Source organism: Mobula birostris, chromosome 3 (assembly GCF_030028105.1).
Source record: "Mobula birostris isolate sMobBir1 chromosome 3, sMobBir1.hap1, whole genome shotgun sequence".
Lineage (NCBI taxonomy): Eukaryota > Metazoa > Chordata > Chondrichthyes > Myliobatiformes > Myliobatidae > Mobula > Mobula birostris.
Genome location: NC_092372.1, coordinates 40,809,200 through 40,828,691, shown reverse-complemented (window position 1 = coordinate 40,828,691; position 19,492 = coordinate 40,809,200). Strand labels below are relative to the sequence as shown.

The following is a 19,492-nucleotide window of genomic DNA, read 5'->3' as shown; positions in this document are numbered from 1 at the left end:
GCTAAGAAGCATCAGTGGCTTAAGAATAGTGAATGTATTGTATGAAGATTGAGAAGTAGGAAAGAATGATGACCCAATAATTTACAGATCACATGTAAAGAGCAATTTCTGCAGAACAAATTGACATAACAAATGCTAGTTTGTTAAACAGAAGTCAAAAATGTTGGGCTTTGATTTGAAAATGGAGAACTATAACACTTATGAATAGAGGATGATCTTTGGAAACCTATTCATATATCTTAAAATATAAATAGCTTGAAAAGTAAATAATTTAAAAAAAAATTACTGTAAAGCATCAAGGATTGTGCTGTATGCCCCCAGAGAAGTGGATAATTAATGTAATGAGGGTGCCTGGTAAGAAGTCTGAAATGATAATTTGTGTTGGATAAAATAAAAGATCTGAATCTGACCGGAGAAGATGAGGCTTAAAACATTTTTAAAGAAATTCTGTATTACAGAACTGAAGAATATAGTATTGAAATGAGCTTGCTTTAATTCGTTCAAGAATAACCCATTCTGAGACTTAAAAAGACACTACAAATTAACAGTAGCAGCAAAAGGGGTAGGTGACATTGAAACGTAAGGCACCTATGAAATTTTATAATGGTACAAAGAAAGTTCAAAGCAAATTTATTCTTGAAGTGCATGTATGTCACCATATCTAACCCTGAGATTCATTTGCTTGAGGGCATAGTCAGTAAATCCAAGAAACATCACAGAATCGAAGAAAGACTGCATCCAACAGGACAGACAACAAGCCAATGTGCAAAAGACAACAAACTGTGCAAATACAAAATAATTTTAAAAAAGCAATAAATATCAAGAACATGAGTCGGAGAGTCCTTGAAAGTGAGTCCATGGGTTGTGGGAACAGTTCAGTGATGGAGCAAGTGAAGTTATCCCTACTGGTTCAAGAGCCTGATGGTTGAGGAGTAATGACTATTCCTGAATCTGGTGGTGTGATTCCTGAGGCTCCTGTACCACCTTTCTGATTGCAACAGTGAAAAGAGAGCATGATCTGGGCAGTGGGGGTACTTGATGATGGATGCTGCTTTCCTGCGACAGTGCTCCATATAGGTGTGCTCATCGGTGAGGAGGACTTTACCTGTGGTGGACTGGCTTTATCCATTACTTTTTGTTGGATCTTCCATTCAAGGGCATTCATGTTTGCAACCAATCAATATACTCTCCACCACACATCTATAGAAGTTTGTCAAAAGTTTTAGATGTCATGATGAATCTTCACAAACTTCTAAGGAACTAGAGGCGCTGCTGTACTTTCTTCGTAATTGCTCTTGCGTACTGGGCCCAAGACATGACCTCTGAAATGATAACACTGAGGAATTTAAAGTTGCTGACCCTCTCCACTACTGAACTCCTAATGAGGAATGGCTCGTGGAGTTCTGGTTTCGTCCCCCTGAATTCAATAATCGGCTCCTTGGTCTTGCTTACATTGAGTGAAATATTGTTGTTGTAGCACTACTCAGCCACGTTTTCAATCGTCTTCCTATAAGCTGATTAGTTACCACCTTTGACTTGGCCAATGACCGTGGTATCATTAGCAAATTTAAATATGGTATTGGAGGTGTGCTTTGCCTCTCAGTAATAGTGTAAAATGAGTAGAGCCTTGTGGTGCACCTGTGCAGATGGAGATCATGGGGGAGGTGTTGTTGCCAACCCGAACTGACTGGGGTCTGCAAGAGAGAAAATTAAGAATCCAGTTTCACAAGAAGATGCTGAGGTCAAGATCTTGAAGCTTATTGATCAGTTTTGAGAGGATAATGGTATTGAATGCCAAGCTGTAGTCGGTAATGAACATCTGATGTATGCACGTTTGCTGTCCAGATGTTCTAGGACTGAGTGAAGAATCAATGAAATGGTATCTGCTCTTGACCTGTTGTGCTAGAAGGCAAATTGGAATGGATGCAAGTCGGTTCTCAGGCATGAGTTGATTTCTTCATTACCAACCTCTCAAAACACACCATCACAGTGGATGTAAGTGCTGCTGGGTGGTAGTCATTGAGGCAGGTTACCAGGTTCTTCTTGGCCACTGGTATAATTGAAACCTGCTTGAAGCAGGTGGGTATCTCAAACTGCCAAAGCGAGAGGTTAAAGGTCTCAGTGAACACTCCAGCCAGTTGATTAGCACAGATCTTTAGTACCCACTGAGAGTACAAATCCCACTGAGTGGAGGAAAGATCTCAAAAGTACTAGAGGATGTGTCAGAAATTTTAAAAATGTAGCTGGTTGTTATAATCAGATGGAGGAAAAATATTTGATGCTTTCTTGCTGGATTTGATTAAGATATTGTACTGAAGAGAAAACGGGGAATCTTGATTTTTAAAGTCATCAGCTACTTGCAGCATTTTAGAGAAATTTGTAAATGTATCTGCTTATTTTGTCATTAGTTCAAATTTATTGTCATCCAACCATGCATTTATACGACCAAATGAAACAATGTTCCTCTGGAACGTTAAAGTTAAACCATTAACTTAATTTGTTTTAATCCCAGATAAATTTATATCCAAAAATTATACTATTATATATTTCTTCAAATATTTAGCCATACAGCTGTTGCTTTTACTCCCGAGAATTTCCATTAATACAGGCAAATACTGTTTTATGCCTGCTTGTTAGTGGTAATATTGCACACACTTCCAGTGATATCTAGCAATGGCTTAAACAATTGGAAGGACATTTCTGACCATGATTCTAAAATCATTAATGGCATATTTGTAAAATAACAAAAGTAGTGGAAATTCAAAATAGACTGGGAATAACATTGCTTTGATTGGCAGTGAAGCTGATGATCATAAAGACAGAAGAGGAGTTGGGGAATGCAGTTGTCATTGCGAAGAATATGAATTGATGTGCTTTGGTCTTGCATCATTTGCAGAAACTACATTTTATGACTTTGTGTCCTACAGTGCTTCACAGACTGAGATATTTTGGAAATGGAGTCACCACTATACCATGATATACATGATATACATCACAGACACACATTTTCAGACCAGATGATCTTTTATTTTGCTTGTTTAAAGACATGGGGTTATGTTTTCATGCCTGCTTAAAAAGACAGGATGCAGAAGCCAAGGCTGACTCTAAACAGCAATAGGTTAGTGATTACTAATTGCACTCAGAAATTTAATGGAAATGTTTAATCAGTAGACTGAAAATAACAGAATAATTTTGGTCCTCAAAAGTCATTCCAGGATTTTGAGTATCAGCTGGAAAGATAAATTGAGAACAAAGTAATTAAGATTAAGTACAAAGCAGCTGCCGCTAAGCTAACTTGTGAAGCAAAAATTTGTCACTTGGCTGGGTCATGGTTTCTGGATGCAAAATTCCAGAATGTAATGCTAAACATGAAATGGCAACGCATTAGAAAAGCAGGGTATGCAATGCCAACAGTATTCTGGCAAAGCATTAGAGAGATAAATAGTATAAGAACTTTCATTAGTTGCTTACTTGGAAAGAGGCACAAAGGCTGGTCAAAAACTGACTGTGTGTGTGTATATGAAGAAAACAGGATGGGGGCATATTTTAGTCTCTGTACTTTGCATAGGAGAGGGCAGACGTATGATTTGTTCTCTGTCTTTTATGTGTTCTGTGCAGCAATTTCCCATAGTTGTGCAGACTTGACTGTCTACTGATTTTTCACTCCCCACTGCTGGCTGTAGCTAGGGTATAGCATCTTCTTGAATGGATCAAAGAAGATCTAGGCAATATATCTCCATTCATATATTTGGAGTACTTCATGCCCTAAAGTAAAATATCAAATTGGATCTTTGAATTTATGAATTAGATAAGTACTGTACAAATATGTAGTTAATGCCGCAATGTGTGATTTTTCAATTATTTAAGTACTTCAAAAATATTATGAAGTGGCTTTCTTGTGCCTAGGATGGAAATAATATTTTTCTCTGCAAGGTTGCCAAACAGTGCATTTTACTGCTACCTTTAAGTGTTTTCAGAATCTTCACCACTAACAACTCATTGAAGAAAGTATTTTATTATTGTTTGCACACTAATATTTCACAGGAGAAATAGTATGGTTTTCAATATCATTACAAATGCCACTGCCAAATGCCAAACTTTTCAGATGGGAAAATAAACTGAGGTCCTTTGATATATTCATGCAAGATGATTTAAAAAGAAGTTTTTATAGTTTCCATGGCAGCATGTCTTCCACAACCAGCACTACCAAACTGTTATTATTGCATTTGTTTTTTTTTGTGTGATTTAAGTTATGCAAAAGTTGATTGTATGTTTGCTTATTTGATAGCAGTAATTACATCAAAGTTAATCCACTGGATGTGAGGTCCTCAGCATTCTGTCACAAATGGACTAAAAGACTGATTAAATGCTTTCTCCTAAAATAACTATCTTAATATTATTGTTAACATCATTGTGCTAATGTCATAATGCCAGAAATGTGTTTGTGGCTATAAATTTGTAAAGGGCATCATGGTTAGAACTTATGCAAGTGGTTAACCATGCTTATAACTGACATCCGTGACAGCATTTTCTGGTATTGATTACATTAATTGGCTGTTTAAAACTGTTCATTCATACTCAGTGTAGAAAATACCTGAGTTAAGGGACATCTACTGAGGGGCAAGGAGTGAGAATAAGTCCTGCCTTGGGAAAAGAAACGAATATCCTGTGAAAGGTATGAGGAGTATTTCATGGCTCTAGGACAATACTCACTGAATTTTAGAAGAATGAGGGTATATCTTATGGAAACCTGCCAAATGTTGACCTGCTGAAGGGTCTTGGCCGGAAACGTTGACTACCGTTTTACATAGAAGCTGCCTGGCCTGCTGAGTTCCTCCAGCTCTTTGTGTTGCAAATATTGAAAGGCCTAGAACAGAGTAGATGTGGAGAGGATGTTTCCAACAGTAGGAGAATCTAAGATCAGAGTGCACAGCCTCAGAATAGAAAGATGTTATATTTTGTAACTTGAAAACATAAAAATGATCAAAAGAAAAGTACAGGGAGAGTAGGATGAATACGTATGCTTCATTTTTACTTAAGCGAGGTGCACTTTATGATGTGGTAGTGGAATGACACATGCCATTCAAATACTTTTACATATAACTTGTAATGAATTATTTAAACCAACAAAGAATGCTTAATCAAACAATATATTTACAATTTTATTCAAATGTTACTAAAATATTAAATCCACAACACTCCTCCCTGCTTAGCTACAAACGCCAACTCATTAAGTATGTATATAGTACACAATATAACACAACTACTATATAGACATCCGCAGCCGAGTGAATTTTAAATTGTCCCATTCAAGCTTAAAGATTTAATCGCTGTTCTAACTCTTGTAGGATAATGTCTTTTCTGATAAGGGGTCACTCTGCTTGGCAGGAAAGATTTGTGACTATGAGGCAATCTCAGGTTCTGGGGCCTCCTCTGTGGTGATTGTAGGAGTTGATTCTGGGACTGTAGGAAGTGGTTCTGACAGCTCTGAACACCTTTCTTCTCTAACATTTGACTCTGCTTTCCAAGTAGCCAGTTTGGGATAATCTCTGTAGTTCCTCTCCAGGAGTGAAACATCGAACCTCCTTGTTTAAGGAGCCCTCAATTTGTCTCAGTTGTTTGTCCTGCATACTCCTTCTGATTATGAGGTTTGAGGAGATTAACGTGTAAACACAAGGGTCGAGCCAGGAACAGCACAGCTGGTGAGTTGTTGGTTTTGGAGTGTGCTGGATTGTGACATGCAAGGATGAAATTGGCGAGCTTCTGATCCAGTGTTAGTGTAGTGCGTTCTGTTGATATTGCTTGCAGTGCATTCTGAGACTCTGAGCAAACCTTTCCACCAAGCCATTTGTAGCTGGGTGGAACGGTGCAGATGTACTATGTCTTATTCCATTCATTTTCAGGAATGACTGAAACTCTTCCACAACAAACTGTGGTCCATTGTCACTGAATAAGTGTCCTGGAATACTAGACCTTGAGAAAAGGCCTTTCAACACATCAACACTGTGTGAGGTTGTAGTGGACGGTATTGAGAACACTTCTGGCCATTTTGTAGCTGCATCCAGTACTACCAAGAAATTTGTGCCCATGAACGGTCCAGCAAAATACACATGAATCCTCTGTCAGGACAATGCAGGTCATTCTCAGGAACGTAGAGGCACTGCTTTTGGCATCTTGTGGATGAGTTGGCATCCTGAACAGTGCATGGCAAGCAGCTAGATCTGCTGATGTATCCCACGCCACCAGACAAAGCTTCAAGCCAGTGCTTTCATTTTGAGCACACCTAGTTGATGGACATGTAGCTCCTCTAGCACTTTAGCTCTCAGTTTGGATGGTAGGACTTTATTCCTTGGAGCGTAGAAGAATGAGGGGAGATTAGACAGAGGTCTACACAATTATGAGGGGTATAGACAGAGTAAATGTGAATAGCTGTTTCCACTTAGATTAGGAGAGATAAATACGAGAGCACATGGCTTTAGGATGAAAAAGGAAAGGTTTGGGGGAACATTAGGGGGAACTTCTTCACTCAGAGAGTGGTGGGAGTGTAGAACGAGCTGCCATCTGACGTAAATGTGGGCTCACACTTAAGTTTTAAGAATAAATTGGATAGGTACATGGATGGGAGAGGTCTGGAGGGTTATGGATTGGATGCAGGTCAATGGGACTAACGGAATAATGTTTTGGCACAGACTAGAAGTGCCGAATGGCCTGTTTTCTGTGCTGTAGTGTTCTATAGTAGAGCAACTCTCAATCCCCACACAAGGCAACCTCTGTCAAGGGCAAGTTCACCCTTGCATAGTTCAAAAAAAAATTGGGGAACTGGAATTTCTGCTGCACATTCCAGTCTCTTTGGGTGACTCTGTAAACCCGAGATAGTGTGCGGTCTATTCTGGTTTCTCTTTGGATTATCTCTGCTGTAATAGGGAGATTTTCATTTGCATTAGGGAGAATACATCAAGAGGAGTGTCCTGTTTTGCAAATTTTTCAGTTATTTCCTTTTCCAGGGTAAACAGGACAATCCATCATCATTTCTCTGATTAGTTGTGTTTTTGAATTCAATCTTGTAATTGTGTCCTCCAAGAAACAGAGCCCATCTCTCCACTTCTGCTTATGCTGTTAGTGGAACACCCATCTGTCGGTTAAAAATGTGATGAGGGTAAACACTCTCCCATACATGTATTGGTTGAAATGTTTTACACCCCAAAGCAGACTCAAAGCCTTTCTCTCAATCTATGTGTAATATTTCTCTGCATCAGTAAAAAAGTGTGCTGGGGCTATGGGGTGTTCACTTCCATCATTCATAACATGTGACATACTGCACCTGTACCATAAGGTGAGGCATCACAGGCAGGCTTCATGAGGGTGTACATCGAAATGTGTGAGTATGGTATCTGATGTCACCAATTCCTTTGTCTTTTGAAAAGCCACCTCACAGTGCTTTGTCCATCGCCATTTCTTCACAATTTGTAGTAATGAGTTCAAGGGCTGGACCATAGTAGCCAGGCTTGGCAGGAAACTGTTACAGTAATTGATAAATCTTAAAAAGGACCACAACTGTGACAAGTCCTTTGGCCTTGAGGCATCCACCATAGTTTGAATTTTCTCAGCACACTTGTTGCGTCATGCTCTGAGACCAGAATCTTCTAATCTTTTTAACACTGTCTTGAGATTTTGGAGCTGTTTCTTGTCATCCTTACTGGTTACAGGATGTATATTGTATACATTACTCTGGCATTAAATTGGACCTTTGGACCTTTGAACAATGATGTCATCCAGGTAACAATGAGTGCCTTGGCAGCCTTGCAGCAGCTTCCTGCCAGGGTGTAAGTGCAGATGCTACTCCAAAAATAAGCCTATTATAGTGATAAAGCCCTTTGTGGGTGTCTATGGTGAGAAACACTTTGGACGATTCTTCTAGCTCCGTCTGTAGGTAGGACTCTGCTAAATCCACTTTGCTGAAGTGTTACCTTCTGGAAAAGTTTGCAAAGATATGCTGTGTATTCTGTAGAGGTACTTGATTTACTTTCAGTAGTGGGTTGATTGTGACCTTAAAATCACCACAGATCCTGGCAGACCCATTCCTCTTGACTACTGGGGCCACTGGCATTGCCCATGGGTTACACACAACCTTGGAAAGAATTTCTTCAATTCCATTCGATCTAGCTCACTGGCTACTTTATCATAGATGGTACAAGAAACCCAGCAGGCTTTGTAAAACTTGGATGTGGCATTTTCTTTGAGGATATTTTACCCTTGATGTGCTTGAGATTTTCAATGTCATCCTTCAGCACTGCTATGACATCATCCAGTACCTTTCTTAATTCACTTTCAGTTGACTCTTGCATGGATTTGGCATGCAAATGGTGGATGGATCGCCAATCAATTTGCCCTTGTCTCAATCAATCACATCCCCACAATGTTGGTCCTCCTTTTTGATCACTTACCAGCCCAATGTGTCTTATTGGTTGTTTATTTCTGTGAATGTCATTTCCACAGGAGTTATCTTTTCCCCAGTATAAGTTCTTAGTTGAATATCTGCAGGCTTCAGTTTGATATATTTGATATGTTGCTCATGCCTATTTTGTGGAATGACTGAAACAGCTGAGCCTGTGTCCAATTCCATTTTAATTATTTTGCCATTCACCTGTGGTGTAAGCCATATTGCTTGTCTCTTATTAATTTTCACATTTTAAATCTCAAGGCTATCCAGTCCTGTGTCACTCTCATCGTTATTAGATTTTTTTTCAACAACATGCAGAACAGTGCTCTTTTTTAAACTGCAACTTGACTTTTTTTTTTAATCTTTTTCTCTTTCCTGTGGAGTCCATTTATTTTTGGCTGCCCAGCGCATCCTCTTTGTATGTGTCCTACTTTGTTACATTTTCTGTAAGTTTTGTCTGTGAACCACTGCCACAGTGGTAACAATATGTGTTCAGCCAGGCAGGTTTCTGTTTAAACGTTGCAATTTTGTTCAGGCTCCCTTTCATTCCTGACTGCAACTCAATGGCATATTTGCTGTTTCCATTGATGCAGCAATTTCAATTGTTCTTTTAAATATGAGTTCTGCTTCAGTTAAGAGCCATTTTTTGAACGCTTTCTTGTAAGATTCCACAAACTAAACAATCTCTCAGTGCATCGACTGAACTGGCAATGTTTGGACAATTTCCTCAATTCAGTCATGTACGCTGAAATGAACTTCCTTTCCTTTTGATTCTGCTTACGAACTCTGAAGTGTGCTGCAATCAACAATGGTTTCTGTTCTAAATGTTCCTACATTGCTTTCAGAATATCAACAAAGCTAATTTTGGCTGCTTTGGTTGGAGCCGTTAAACTTCTAAGCAAACTCTACGATCTTCCTCTTAGCACACTCAGGAAAACTGGATATTTCATTAGCTTCAAAATACTGTTCGATTTGCTCTGTGTACAATCAAATAATGTATTTTAAAATATTGGTAAAACTGAAATATTAAATACACAACAGATGAAGAGGAATTTATTTAGCCAGACAGTGGTGAGACATTGGAATTCATTGCCAAGATGGCTGTGGAGGCCAAGTAATTGGGTATATTTTAAGAGAAAGTTGATAGGTTTTTGATTTGCAAAGGTGTCAAAGGTTCTGGGGAGAAGACAAGGAGAAGGAAAATAAATCAGCCATGATCGAATGGTGGAGCTGATTTGATGGGCTGATTGGCGTAATTCTGCGGTTATGTTTTATGGTCATATAATCAAAGCAACACTTTTGTAAGCATTGTCAATGACTTAGAAAGCTTCTGCATATTAGAAATAGTAAACAATTATATATTTAAAAATAACTAATTTAAAAACATTTAAAGAATCATTTACACAAGAGATTATGCAGGTAGTAAAAATCTTGAGCAACACACAAAATGCTGGACTAACTCAGCAAGTCAGGGATCACCTATGGAGGGGAATAAATAGTCAATGTTACGGGCTGAGACCCTTCATCATTAACATTTTTTAAAAGTGTAATATTTAGATAAATAGCTGAAAGCATCTTTTAACTGAATTTGTTTAAGTATGTTGAATTATTTCAAAATGGTGTAAAGTTTTTCACTTTCTCATTCTTGATTCTGATCAGTGGAATTGTCAGAAGTTTGTATTCCATCACTGAGGGCTCTGACATCGGTGTGTAGCCAGGATATTACCGGCAGCAAATAGCCAGCATGTTTTCAGGTTGTAGTTCTAAAATTTGTAATGCTTATGGGAGGTAGATCTTGCTAGTTTGCGTTGGATTGTGTGATTTCCCAGCAAACTGGAGTCCATGCATTGTACTACCTGCGTGCAGCTTTATCCAAAAATAATTTAGTATTGGAATGCAGGGAAATATTGTTTTGATTCACACAACACAGAACCAGGCCCTTCATCCTGCTACTGTATTTCTATATTGGCTGTCAAGTATCTAAATTAATTTTTTTTCTCTAGCACTCAACCTGTAGTCTTTTATACTAGTGTCTTTCAAATATTCATTGAAATAGTTCTTAAATGTGTGAGAGTAGATGTTATTACAAATGTTCGAGCATACTGTATTGCAGGTTTTATCTGTGTAGCAAGAAGGCCTTGGATGGTGAAATGCTGATGTCCTACTTCCAGAGGGTAGTGTTTATGTTTTGCTAAACCTTTTTGGCTTTTAGTCTTTATGTATTACAGATATTCAGAAATTTCTGTTTTATTTCTACAGAGCTTACCATTTCACATGTTGAACTCTTGTGGTTTTGTTCATTTAGTCAGTCCCAGACCCCAATTAACTTCATGTTCTGACTTTAAAATTTGCTACACTTCACATCTGCAATTTTAGGTCTACCACTCTGTTTATCCAAGCCATTTAAGTATGATATGCTATTAGTAATTCCCAGTGACACAGTGACACAATGTTACAATTGTCAAGTAGAGCACATTATTTTCATCGTGCACCGTTTTCTTCCTTGAAGACTTGAATACCTTGAAGGTTAGTTCCAAGTTTGGACACTTTTATTATTGCTAATTCTGTTTTGTTGAATTTGTATAAATCTCACATAATCGTAATCTACTGAGACTACTCTGTCCTCAAATGTGTTAGTCAGACCTGACCTTCTCTTTACAAATCCAAGATTACTTTCTGAATGGCACAAAATTTTCCAACTTTTCAGCCATTCTGTCCTTTGATAACTCTAGTAACTTCTATATATGATAAGGTTGTCTAATTTAAATAAAGGGAAAAGCTACAGAAAAGGGAATGAATTGGGTAAATGTGATGATGGCTGCTTTCTTGCATGTAGAATAAATGTGTAAATGCATAGGGCTGAATAGGGTAGGTTGGAATCTTAAACTTCCATTGCTTCTATGAGGGATATACCTCCTGACTTGAAGGGTTTTTGAATGTATAAATACTGTACAGTATATAGATAAATGAAGTGTAACAATTACAAAAATCTGATGCAATGCAAACGAGTGCAGAAAACCATAGCAATATTCAGTACTAAGGAAACTGTTTTATTTATATTGTGCATTCCAGCAATTCACCATGCTTGCTTCAACAGTGTTTCTGCATCTTGTCACCATTACCATTAAGAAGAACAAGAACAATAACATAGAAATACTATCGCACAATGATCTTGACTTTAAACATGTGTTATTAGATCAGAAACATGGATTTTATTCCCTAATATTATTGTAGGAACACCAACAATGTACTGATTGCAAGAATGCTGTATTTCATTAGCTTTTTAAGACAGTAAAATACTGGCAATACTGACAGTTTATACTGGCAATATATGTTGTAGTGCCAGTCTTCCACAGTTCATTGTCAAGTGAAAGCAATTCTAACGTATATATTCAGAATAGTCTAAACTATTGTCAGGAAGATCTATTTGTAGGTTCACACCAGCAATAAGTGGTTTTCGTACTTTTTCCACTTGCAACAACTTGAATGTGTATTTAAAGATGTTAATCTTAGTTGTTAATTCGTGTTCATAGTTCCTTACAGTCAACATAGTTGATTTTACATTTCTGCTTTGATGCTTCATAACAAATAAATGAGTGTCATTAAAATTTCTTTATCGTTGAAGTAACGCATGACAATTGCTTTGAGAATTTGTCAAACCGAAAAAATCTTATTCTATAAAAACATAGCTGCTCTCTTTAAAATGCACTAAATGATTATTCTTACCTTTACAATTGTTTTCCAACATGAAGATAGTGCACAAGGTATTAATCTCAGCGTTGTTTTAAAATCTTGTCACTGGAATGCACTACAGAACAATGTGATGTAGCAAATTGTGAGCAGTTACTGTTTATGAATATTTTATTATGAATATTGGATAACTTGCTGTTTGTAACCAGATTGCATTGCTTCTAAAGGACCAATTGAACGTGACAACACTGATCAGCAGAAATACCGCTTTTGCTCTTTTTGTAGCATTGATACTGTAAAAAATGTTAGTTCTGTTGGTATGTGCTGAAGCAATCAATTAATAGGCAATGCTAACAACTTTGCTGAAATCATGTTTAGAATTAAGATGAAGATGGTGCAGAACAGAATAAGTATATATTTGTGAAGTTACATGGCGTTTAGGTTTTAACCATGAACCAAGTTTCCTTGCATAACTTAAGAAAAAATAAGTAGTAAGATTAAATTTAAAGAATTAAACTGTCAAGACTGCAGCCAATCAGAATTACATTGATCCATCTTTCGCCAGTGTTTTTCCTGATTACAAAACAGTTGCCATAGCAAAGGCAGTTTAATATTAATGAACAATGATCTCTATCATAACCTGAATATGATTGATATAATAAAGTATTTTACTTAACTTATTCCTGTCACCACATCACACTAACTGATATGCTGCAATTTTTAAGTTATTAGTTCTGTTTAAAGAACTCTCCTTGCATTGAAAGTATTTTGTAAATGAACTTTTATCACCGTTAATTTGAAATGCATTGTGGTACTCCTGATAGAATTGAAATTAAGGATAGGAAGTGACTTTAATGTTGCTTTCTTTAGCTCAGATGCTTGACTAACTTTAATTTATCTTTACCAGCTCCAGCAAGCAGTTTAAAAACTATTTTATCATCTTTATGTCTTTAGGTATCAGCAAGTATTTGCTTATTTTTCAGTGGAATTCTTCCTAATTTCTACAAAGGAGGGAGAAGTCTTCAACTTCTGCATTGACTTAGATATATTTTATCATTAATGAAATTTAAATGTTAAGTTATTCAAGTTATTTTAATAACATTGTATAGGGTTGGGCAAATTTATTATAGCTTTGATAGCCCTGCATTGTCTTCGAAGTACAATATAGTAAATAAATTTGAAAGCTACTTAGTTGAAATGAACCAACTTTATTTGAGATTTAGAGACATGTTCAGCGCTGTAAAGAACCTGCATTTTTATGGTAATGATTCCACAGAGAAAATTGGCAAACAACTTTTGCTTCAGTTGCTTTGCAGGTGTTTATTTTTCTATAGGTTTAGAATATCAAATACATCTTTTTTGAAACATCTGATATTAGCTGCTATTACTTACTGCCTGTTACACCGCTGGTGTTTAGGGCAGCAATGAAAGACCTCTGTCTCTAGAAGAATTCTTCATTGCTGTTTCTGTAACAATTTTTTTTGGCTAGTCAGAGTTCTTAGCTCCAAGCAATAGTTGTCATTGCATATGCAAAATTATCATTTTTGAGATCAAGGTGAAGATAATGGAAGAAGGATATATTGAGTACTATGGGGTAAATGATAAAATTAGTATAATCATGTGGTCAAACCAAAGAGGATGTTAAAAAAGAATTAAAGTTATCAGGTTGGAAGCCAAGACTTGATTATGCTTTTGGCTTAGGCAGTGAATTTGAGGAGAAGAGAATCGTAGTTGAAAGTTGCTGAGCTGGTTCTTCAGAAGGAAACATCCTTAAAATCTTCTACTATAGCAATTGGGAAGGGAAGTTCTATAGTCTAATGTACCAGGAGATGGTCTGAGGTGCTCAGAACAGTTTAGTAAATAATTTTATAGCTCTTTAACAGTCCACTGAATGAGTACCTAATACATTTCATTTATTAGGTACAACCAGAAACCACTTTGAAGGAAGGAAAGTTGTCCGACTTGAATATGAAGCTTATATTCCAATGGCTGAATCCGAAATAAAGAAAATCTGCAGAGCTATTAGAAATCAATGGCCAGCAATTCAGCACATCAGTGTTTATCACAGACTTGGGTGAGTTACTGCTACTGAAAATGTTGTTTGGGAAGAGAATAGTCAAAATGAAAGGCAAATAATATGAAAGGAGTATCCTTTTTAATCATACTTTGTGCTGTTCATACAGAACATGATGCAGGTTTGCATTAAAGTTGTATTATTCAAAGAAAACATGAGATTTAGTTATTTCATATTTTAGTACATACGAAGTATTATTTGGTACGTAAACATTTAATAATTGAATTTAGCCACAAATACACAATAAATTTTGCTGCTTAATGTCTAAATTTCAATAGCAAAATAACAATCCTTAATCTATTAGGAAAGTTCAATCTGATGTAAGATAATTTTTTTTTAAGTGATGACAATTTCACGCTCATATTAAAATCTAATTGTTTAGGTGAAGTATTGAGTTCAATGAAGCTCAACTTTGGCTCCGTTTTTTGCATTGCAATTGAAGTAGATGTAGCTTGAATCTGACACGAGGACTTGACCGGACACCAGACAAATGAGTCTCCCTGGGGAAAAAGAAATGTTTTCATCTTCTTCACTTGGAAATGGTTTCATGTTATGTTATGTGATTTATATTTCATTCAGTTTTTTTTTAGAAATTGTGGATGTTAAACCAATGGTGTGTGAAATCATATTAAGCTGTTTACTAGCAATGACCCAGGTGCATCTTGTGGAGGTGTAGTTTATTTCATTGTATTTAAATTAAAATATATTATGGTTTGGAATTTTTAGCCAATTATTAGTGGCTTTCATCTTCTGTTTTTCTTTGTTCCTTTTCTTGCTTTTTATCTCATTTGTGACTAAATCACTAATTTCTAAAAGTTAACATATTTTCCTTACATTTGTTTTCTCTGTTAATAAAAGTGATAAATCCAATTTTACTAATTCTCTCTTATGAGATCCTGCTTACTTTCAGACCAGTGCAGAAGTAATCCAAACCCCTTTAGTCTGTATTGTCTTTATAATTTTTTTACTAAAATATATCATTTATGCTGTTTATGCTAAAATTCATCTGCCCATCGCTATCCTCTTGCAGTCTTCTAAAATTTTCCTTCATACCACTGCATTATCAGTCATCTGCCAAATTGAAGTTTTCCCTTGCATGCCCGTATCCATCCAAGTCATTCATATAAATAAAGAAAAACAATTTTACTTTCTTTCCTTTTATTTATGACTTTGATGTTTGCATGTCTGGCTCTGGATATCTGACCCTGGCAAGCACTGCTGCTTACCAGCCTTCAGTCTGAACAACAGTGATTACTATGCCTGTCTGCTTTCTGCCAAATCATTCTTGCATCTGTGGTGTTCCTGATGCTTTTAATCCATGGCCACTAAATTTGTAAACCAGCCTTTCATGTGGGACTTTGCTAAATGCCTTCTGAAAACCCACATTAACAACTTCTGCTATATTCCCTTCATTAACCTTATCTGTCAGCTCAGAAAAAAATTAAATTAGGTTATTTAAACATGAGTCATCTTTAAAAACTCCATGCTAATGGAAACGTCTCCAAAATCCTATGATCTGTTTTTCTATGCTGTTCTTAAGAGTTTCCTTCCCAAGGTTAAACTAGCTTGTTGTCACTGTCATGTCCTCCTCCTGTTACTGAACAAGTGTATCATATTTGCCTTTTTTAAGTCTTGAGGGATTATTTGAAGCTTATTTTGGTGTTTATCTCCACTTTTTCTAGCAAATGAGGATGAACTTGATTCAGACCAGGTGACATTTATGTACTGGAAGCGTAACCTGCCATTCTTGTATCTAACCACTTTCAATATTCATATCATTCATTTTTTGGCAGCTCAGAAAATTCTAGGTATTCCAGTTACATATTCCATCTCACATATTCCATCTCAGAGAATAGATCACAATTGATCCTTAATTAAACTCACCCTTCCTCACCCTCCACCCATTTAAATTCTGAGGATGTAAACATTCTCATTTATTTTATCTGCCTTTCTCTTCACAAATTCTCTTTTTCAGTCGTCTTTTCCTTTTCATTCTCTCTCCAAGTTAACTATATTAAGCTTAATTGGAGAAGCTAAAGTCAGTTGTATCAGTATTATAAAAACGCAAACAACAGGAACTCTGCAGATGCTGGAAATTCAAGCAACACACATCAAAGTTGCTGGTGAACGCAGCAGGCCAGGCAGCATCTGTAGGAAGAGGTGCAGTCAATGTTTCAGGCCGAGACCCTTCGTCAGGACTAACTGAAGGAAGAGTGAGTAAGGGATTTGAAAGGGGGAGGGGGAGATCCAAAATGATAGGAGAAGACAGGAGGGGGAGGGATAGAGCCAAGAGCTGGACAGGTGATTGGCAAAAGGGATACGAGAGGATCATGGGACAGGAGGTCCGGGAAGAAAGATGGGGGGGGGGACCCAGAGGATGGGCAAGGGGTATATTCAGAGGAACAGAGGGAGAAAAAGGAGAGTGAGAGTAAGAATGTGTGTATAAAAATAAGTAACAGATGGGGTACGAGGGGGAGGTGGGGCATTAGCGGAAGTTTGAGAAGTCGATGTTCATGCCATCAGGTTGGAGGCTACCCAGACGGAATATAAGGTGGTGTTCCTCCAACCTGAGTGTGGCTTCATCTTTACAGTAGAGGAGGCCGTGGATAGACATGTCAGAATGGGAATGGGATGTGGAATTAAAATGTGTGGCCACTGGGAGATCCTGCTTTCTCTGGCGGACACGGCGTAGGTGTTCAGCAAAGCGGTCTCCCAGTCTGCGTCGGGTCCCGTATGGGTCCTAGCTATGCTTGCCTTTTTGTTGCCTTTGTGGAACAATCTATGTTCCATGCCTATTCTGGTATCTGTCCCCCACTTTTCCTTCGCTACATCGACATCTGCATTGGCGCTGCTTCCTGCACGCATGCAGAGCTCGTTGACTTTATTAACTTTGCCTCCAACTTTCACCCTGCCCTCAAGTTTACCTGGTCCATTTCCGACACCTCCCTCCCCTTTCTAGATCTTTCTGTCTCTGTCTCTGGAGACAGCTTATCCACTGATGTCTACTATAAGCCTACTGACTCTCACAGCTATCTGGACTATTCCTCTTCTCACCCTGTCTCTTGCAAAAACGCCATCCCCTTCTCACAATTCCTCCGTCTTCGCCGCATCTGCTCTCAGGATGAGGCTTTTCATTCTAGGACGAGGGAGATGTCTTCCTTTTTTAAAGAAAGGGGCTTCCCTTCCTCCACTATCAACTCTGCTCTTAAACGCATCTCCCCCATTTCACGTACATCTGCTCTCACTCCATCCTCCCGCCACCCCACTAGGAATAGAGTTCCCCTGGTCCTCACCTACTACCCTACCCCACCAGCCTCCGGGTCCAACATATTATTCTCCGTAACTTCCGCCACCTCCAACGGGATCCCACCGCTAAGCACATCTTTCCCTCCCGCCCCCCCCCCCCGCATTCCGCAGGGATCGCTCCCAACGCAACTCCCTTGTCCATTCGTCCCCCCCATCCCTCCCCACTGATCTCCCTCCTGGCACTTATCCGTGTAAGCGGAACAAGTGCTACACATGCCCTTACACTTCCTCCCTTACCACCATTCAGGGCCCCAAACAGTCCTTCCAGGTGAGGCAACACTTCACCTGTGAGTCGGCTGGGGTGATATACTGCGTCCTGTGCTCCCGATGTGGCCTTTTATATATTGGCGAGACCCGACACAGACTGGGAGACCGCTTTGCTGAACACCTACGCTCTGTCCGCCAGAGAAAGCAGGATCTCCCAGTGGCCACACATTTTAACTCCACATCCCATTCCCATTCTGACATGTCTATCCACGGCCTCCTCTACTGTAAAGATGAAGCCACACTCAGGTTGGAGGAACAACACCTTATATTCCGTCTGGGTAGCCTCCAACCTGATGGCATGAACATCGACTTCTCTAACTTCCGCTAATGCCCCACCTCCCCCTCGTACTCCATCTGTTACTTATTTTTATACACACATTCTTTCTCTCACTCTCCTTTTTCTCCCTCTGTCCCTCTGAATATACCCCTTGCCCATCCTCTGGGTCCCCCCCCCCCACCTCCTTGTCTTTCTTCCCGGACCTCCTGTCCCATGATCCTCTCGTATCCCTTTTGCCTATCACCTGTCCAGCTCTTGGCTCCATCCCTCCCCCTCCTGTCTTCTCCTATCATTTTGGATCTCCCCCTCCCCCTCCAACTTTCAAATCCCTTACTCACTCTTCCTTCAGTTAGTCCTGACGAAGGGTCTCGGCTTGAAACGTCGACTGCACCTGTTCCTAGAGATGCTGCCTGGCCTGCTGCGTTGACCAGCAACTTTGATGTGTGTTGTATCAGTATTATAGTGGAGTAAAGGGAATTATAGAGGCATGAGAGAGGTGTTGGCCAGAATTGATTGGAAAAGAACACTGGCTGAGATGACAGCAGAGCATCAATGGCTGGAATTTCTGGTAGCAATTCATAAGGCACAGTATATATACATCCGAAAGAGGAAGAAATATTCTAACAGAAAGATGACACAACCATGGCTAGCAAGAGAAATCAAAGCCAAATAAAAGCCAGAGAGAGGGCATATAATAGAGCAAAGATTAGTGGAGAGTTAGAGGATTGGGACGTTTTTGAAAACCAACTAAAGTCATTAGGAAGGTAAAGATGGAATACGAAAGTAAGCTAGCCAGTAATATTAAAGAAGATATCAAAAGTTTCTTCAGATACATAAAGTGTAAAAGAGATGAGAATGGATATCGGACTGCTGGAAAACAATGCTGGAGAGGTAGTAATGGGGGACAACGAAATAGTGGATGAACTGAATAATTGTTTTGCATCATTCTTCACTGAGAAAGACACTAGCAGTATGGTGGAAGTTCCAGGTGTCAGGGGACATGAAGTGTGTGAAGTTATCATAATTAGAGAGAAGGTTCAAGAAAACTGAAAGGTCTGAAGGTAGATAAGTCACCTGGATCAAATGGTGTACACCACAGAGTTCTGAAAGAGGTGGGTGATGAGATTGTGGAGCCATTAGTAATGATCTTTCAAAAATCACTAGATTCTGGAATGGTTCCAGAAGGCTGGAAAATTGCAAATATCATTCCACTCAGAGGCAGAAGCTATAGGCCAAGATGTTGGAGTCGATTATTAAAGACGAGGTCTCAGGTTTCTTGGAGGCAAGTGATAAAATAGGCTGTAATCAGCATAGTTTCCTCAAGGGAATATATTGCCTGACAAATCTATTGGAATTCTTTGAAGTAACAAGCAGGATAGACAAAGGAGAGTAGATTGATGTTGTGTACTTGGATTTTCAGAAGGCCTTTGACAAGGTG

The 19,492-nt window shown here is 38.5% G+C and overlaps 2 protein-coding genes across 2 annotated transcripts in view; both read left to right on the top strand.

The window, feature by feature from the left end:
- mocs2 (molybdenum cofactor synthesis 2) overlaps window positions 1-14,134 on the top strand; it is a 56,762-nt gene extending 42,628 nt beyond the window's left edge. The window contains exon 4 of the mRNA XM_072252500.1: window positions 14,051-14,134. The gene's annotated coding sequence lies outside the window, so the exon portion shown is untranslated. The remainder of the gene's footprint in view (window positions 1-14,050) is intronic.
- LOC140194984 (molybdopterin synthase catalytic subunit) overlaps window positions 1-19,492 on the top strand; it is a 52,545-nt gene that overhangs the window by 18,528 nt on the left and 14,525 nt on the right. The window contains exon 2 of the mRNA XM_072252499.1: window positions 14,051-14,204. Coding sequence (XP_072108600.1) covers window positions 14,051-14,204 — 154 coding nt within the window. The remainder of the gene's footprint in view (window positions 1-14,050; window positions 14,205-19,492) is intronic.